This window comes from Acipenser ruthenus, unplaced genomic scaffold (genome assembly GCF_902713425.1).
Source record: "Acipenser ruthenus unplaced genomic scaffold, fAciRut3.2 maternal haplotype, whole genome shotgun sequence".
Classification (NCBI taxonomy): domain Eukaryota; kingdom Metazoa; phylum Chordata; class Actinopteri; order Acipenseriformes; family Acipenseridae; genus Acipenser; species Acipenser ruthenus.
This window is the reverse complement of record NW_026708122.1, coordinates 116,543-122,500: the sequence shown is the minus strand read 5'-3', so window position 1 is coordinate 122,500 and position 5,958 is coordinate 116,543. Positions and strand designations below refer to the sequence as shown.

Below are 5,958 nucleotides of genomic sequence, written 5' to 3'. Positions count from 1 at the left end.
TATATATATATAATGTGTGTGTATCTCTCTGTTCTTCCCTCGTTATATAATGTGTGTGTATATATATATATATATAATGTGTGTGTATCTCTCTGTTCTTCCCTCGTTATATAATGTGTGTGTGTATATATATATATATATAATGTGTGTGTGTATATATATATATATATATAATGTGTTTGTATATCTCTGTTCTTCCCTCGTTATATAATGTGTGTGTGTGTGTATATATATATATATAATGTGTGTGTGTATATATATATATATATATAATGTGTTTGTATATCTCTGTTCTTCCCTCGTTATATAATGTGTGTGTGTATATATATATATATATATAATGTGTGTGTATCTCTCTGTTCTTCCCTCGTTATATAATGTGTGTGTGTATATATATATATATATAATGTGTTTGTATCTCTCTGTTCTTCCCTCGTTATATAATGTGTGTGTGTATATATATATATATATATAATGTGTGTGTATCTCTCTGTTCTTCCCTCGTTATATAATGTGTGTGTGTATATATATATATATATATAATGTGTGTGTGTATATATATATATATATAATGTGTGTGTATCTCTCTGTTCTTCCCTCGTTATATAATGTGTGTGTATATATATATATATATAATGTGTGTGTATCTCTCTGTTCTTCCCTCGTTATATAATGTGTGTGTGTATATATATATATATATAATGTGTGTGTATCTCTCTGTTCTTCCCTCGTTATATAATGTGTGTATATATATATATATATATATAATGTGTTTGTATCTCTCTGTTCTTCCCTCGTTATATAATGTGTGTGTGTATATATATATATATAATGTGTGTGTGTGTGTGTATATATTGTATATATATAATGTGTGTGTATATATATATATATAATGTGTGTGTGTATATATATATATATATAATGTGTGTGTATCTCTCTGTTCTTCCCTCGTTATATAATGTGTGTGTGTGTATATATATATATATATAATGTGTGTGTATCTCTCTGTTCTTCCCTCGTTATATAATGTGTGTGTATATATATATATATATATATAATGTGTGTGTGTGTGTATATATATATATAATGTGTGTGTGTATATATATATATATATAATGTGTTTGTATCTCTCTGTTCTTCCCTCGTTATATAATGTGTGTGTGTATATATATATATATATAATGTGTGTGTGTGTGTGTATATATTGTATATATATAATGTGTGTGTATATATATATATATAATGTGTGTATATATATATATATATATATAATGTGTTTGTATCTCTCTGTTCTTCCCTCGTTATATAATGTGTGTGTGTATATATATATATATATAATGTGTGTGTGTGTGTGTATATATTGTATATATATAATGTGTGTGTATATATATATATATAATGTGTGTGTGTATATATATATATATATAATGTGTGTGTATCTCTCTGTTCTTCCCTCGTTATATAATGTGTGTGTATATATATATATATATAATGTGTGTGTATCTCTCTGTTCTTCCCTCGTTATATAATGTGTGTGTATATATATATATATATATATAATGTGTGTGTATCTCTCTGTTCTTCCCTCGTTATATAATGTGTGTGTATATATATATATATATATATAATGTGTGTGTGTGTGTATATATATATATAATGTGTGTGTGTATATATATATATATATAATGTGTTTGTATCTCTCTGTTCTTCCCTCGTTATATAATGTGTGTGTGTATATATATATATATATAATGTGTGTGTGTGTGTGTATATATTGTATATATATAATGTGTGTGTATATATATATATAATGTGTGTATATATATATATATATATATAATGTGTTTGTATCTCTCTGTTCTTCCCTCGTTATATAATGTGTGTGTGTATATATATATATATATAATGTGTGTGTGTGTGTGTATATATTGTATATATATAATGTGTGTGTATATATATATATATAATGTGTGTGTGTATATATATATATATATAATGTGTGTGTATCTCTCTGTTCTTCCCTCGTTATATAATGTGTGTGTATATATATATATATATAATGTGTTTGTATCTCTCTGTTCTTCCCTCGTTATATAATGTGTGTGTGTATATATATATATATATAATGTGTGTGTGTATATATATATATATAATGTGTGTGTGTGTATATATATATATATAATGTGTGTGTATCTCTGTTCTTCCCTCGTTATATAATGTGTGTGTATATATATATATATAATGTGTTTGTATCTCTCTGTTCTTCCCTCGTTATATAATGTGTGTGTGTATATATATATATAATGTGTGTGTATCTCTCTGTTCTTCCCTCGTTATATAATGTGTGTGTGTGTATATATATATATATAATGTGTGTGTATCTCTCTGTTCTTCCCTCGTTATATAATGTGTGTGTGTGTATATATATATATATATAATGTGTGTGTATCTCTCTGTTCTTCCCTCGTTATATAATGTGTGTGTATATATATATATATATATATAATGTGTGTGTGTGTGTATATATATATATAATGTGTGTGTGTATATATATATATATATAATGTGTTTGTATCTCTCTGTTCTTCCCTCGTTATATAATGTGTGTGTGTATATATATATATATATAATGTGTGTGTGTGTGTGTATATATTGTATATATATAATGTGTGTGTATATATATATATAATGTGTGTATATATATATATATATATATAATGTGTTTGTATCTCTCTGTTCTTCCCTCGTTATATAATGTGTGTGTGTATATATATATATATATAATGTGTGTGTGTGTGTGTATATATTGTATATATATAATGTGTGTGTATATATATATATATAATGTGTGTGTGTATATATATATATATAATGTGTGTGTGTGTATATATATATATATAATGTGTGTGTATCTCTGTTCTTCCCTCGTTATATAATGTGTGTGTATATATATATATATATATATAATGTGTTTGTATCTCTCTGTTCTTCCCTCGTTATATAATGTGTGTGTGTATATATATATATATATAATGTGTGTGTATCTCTGTTCTTCCCTCGTTATATAATGTGTGTGTGTATATATATATATATAATGTGTGTGTATCTCTCTGTTCTTCCCTCGTTATATAATGTGTGTGTATATATATATATATATAATGTGTGTGTATCTCTCTGTTCTTCCCTCGTTATATAATGTGTGTGTGTATATATATATATATATATATAATGTGTGTGTATCTCTCTGTTCTTCCCTCGTTATATAATGTGTGTGTGTGTATATTGTATATATATAATGTGTGTGTATCTCTCTGTTCTTCCCTCGTTATATAATGTGTGTGTGTATATATATATATATATATAATGTGTGTGTATCTCTCTGTTCTTCCCTCGTTATATAATGTGTGTGTATATATATATATATAATGTGTGTGTATCTCTCTGTTCTTCCCTCGTTATATAATGTGTGTGTGTATATATATATATATAATGTGTGTGTATCTCTCTGTTCTTCCCTCGTTATATAATGTGTGTGTGTATATATATATATATATAATGTGTGTGTGTGTATATATATATATATAATGTGTGTGTATCTCTCTGTTCTTCCCTCGTTATATAATGTGTGTGTGTATATATATATATATATATAATGTGTGTGTGTATATATATATATATAATGTGTTTGTATCTCTCTGTTCTTCCCTCGTTATATAATGTGTGTGTGTATATATATATATATATAATGTGTGTGTGTGTATATATATATATATAATGTGTGTGTATCTCTCTGTTCTTCCCTCGTTATATAATGTGTGTGTGTATATATATATATATATAATGTGTGTGTGTGTATATATATATATATAATGTGTGTGTATCTCTCTGTTCTTCCCTCGTTATATAATGTGTGTGTGTATATATATATATATATATAATGTGTGTGTATATATATATATATATAATGTGTTTGTATCTCTCTGTTATCCAGGTTACTTGTTTACCTGAAGCTTCGCTGTGACCTGCCCCCCAAGAAGTGAGTTTGGTTTGTGTGTGTGTGTCTGTGTATCTGTGTATGTGTATCTGTGTATGTATGTCTGTGTATGTGTATTTGTGTATCTGTGTGTATGTGTGTCTGTGTGTGTATGTATGTCTGTGTATCTGTTTATGTGTATCTGTGTATGTATGTCTGTGTATGTGTATTTGTGTATCTGTGTGTATTTGTGTATCTGTGTGTATGTGTGTATCTGTGTGTGTGTGTATCTGTGTGTCTGTGTATCTGTGTGTGTGTATGTCTGTGTATCTGTGTGTGTATGTATGTCTGTGTATCTGTGTGTATCTGTGTGTCTGTGTATCTGTGTGTGTGTATCTGTGTGTATGTATGTCTGTGTATCTGTATGTCTGTGTATCTGTGTGTGTATGTATGTCTGTATGTCTGTATGTCTGTATGTCTGTATGTCTGTGTATCTGTGTATCTGTGTGTCTGTGTGTGTGTGTATGTCTGTGTATCTGTGTATCTGTGTATCTGTGTGTCTGTGTATCTGTGTGTCTGTGTGTCTGTGTGTGTGTTTATCTGTTTATTCATTCGTTCTCTTTTTCTTTGTAATCCCAGTGCAGCCCTGAATGTGGTGGTGAATCTCCCAGTGCCCAAGGGGTCCGTGAGGTGAGCGGGTTTGAAGTTCCCAGTGAAACCAGTTCACAGAACCGGGGCAGAAGGTTCCAGGATACTGGTTTTTGTCATCCGTCCGTAACTATCCAGGCACAGAGTTTAGAAACACCAAACTACACTAAATCAATTTGGGGACGGACAATTCGACTACAACTTTAATATTATTTATTTATTTATTTATTTATTTATTTTTACAAAGTCTCCCCCACCCCCCTCTCCCTCTCTCTTAGTCTCTCCCAGGAGCTGAGCAGTCCGGACCAGAGTGCCGAGCTGCAGCCAATCAGCAGGGCCGTGCGCTGGGAGATCCCACGCTTCCCCGGGGGAGGGCAGCTCTCTGCACTGTTCAAGGTCTGTGCGTGTGCGCGCGTGTACATGCTATCTTATCAAACCCTTTGCATCAGGACTGTTACTCACCGGTCCTCTCTCTCTCTCTCTCTCTCTCCTCAGTTGGAGGGCTCCGGGCTCAGCGCCGCCTCTCTGCTGGAAGTCGGGCCGGTCAGCCTGTCCTTCGAGCTGCCCAAGCTCACCTGCACCGGGCTGCAGATCCGATTCCTCCGCCTGTCACCCCCCCTCCCCGCCCTGCCCCAGCGCTGGGTACGATACGTCACGCACTCCGACTCCTACACCATCCGCATGTAGAGAGAGAGAGAGAGAGAGAGAGAGAGAGAGCGATCACCCCCCCTCCCCACCCTGCTCCAGCGCTGGGTACGATACGTCACGCACTCCGACTCCTACACCATCCGCATGTAGAGAGAGAGAGAGAGAGAGAGAGAGAGCGATCACCCCCCCTCCCCACCCTGCCCCAGCGCTGGGTAGAGGAGAGATGAGATGAGACTGACCCCAGCCGTCGCTGCCTCAGCGTTGGGAGAGTGGAGAGGAGAGGAGAGGAGACTGACCCCAGCCGTCGCTGCCTCAGCGCTGGGAGAGGGGAGAGGAGAGATGGACGGATGCAGGTGTCTCAGTGCTGGTTGAGACAGCTTCAACAGCAGCTCTGGTTAGAGCCGGGTTATAGGATTTGTTCTTGGTTTTGAATTTCATTTGAAGAGTGCTCAATGTCGCTTGAAATGAAAACCAGAAAGCAGCTGTTAATCTCATTCAACTTTAATGATTTAAACTTTGCAGATAAAACACAATTTAATTTTTTTTAAACATTTTTTTTTTTTTAATAAATGCTCGTCAAACTTATACTTTTGAATTGTCTTCCTTTTATTTTTTTTTTTATTTTTTTTAACTAAACATAAAAAAAATTGGTAAGTTTTAGATTTTTAGTTTTAGTCTTTCTCAGCGTC

The 5,958-nt window shown here is 32.6% G+C and overlaps 1 protein-coding gene across 4 annotated transcripts in view; it reads left to right on the top strand.

Moving 5' to 3' along the window:
• The window catches only part of LOC131729677 (AP-4 complex subunit mu-1-like), a 33,802-nt gene extending 27,948 nt beyond the window's left edge, over positions 1-5,854 (top strand). For all 4 annotated transcript variants that reach the window (XM_059019881.1, XM_059019879.1, XM_059019882.1 and 1 more), the window contains 4 exons: positions 3,992-4,036; positions 4,613-4,663; positions 4,900-5,017; positions 5,117-5,854. In XM_059019881.1, coding sequence (XP_058875864.1) covers positions 3,992-4,036; positions 4,613-4,663; positions 4,900-5,017; positions 5,117-5,308 — 406 coding nt within the window. In that variant the 3' untranslated portion in view covers positions 5,309-5,854. The remainder of the gene's footprint in view (positions 1-3,991; positions 4,037-4,612; positions 4,664-4,899; positions 5,018-5,116) is intronic.
• Positions 5,855-5,958: the final 104 nt, after the last annotated feature.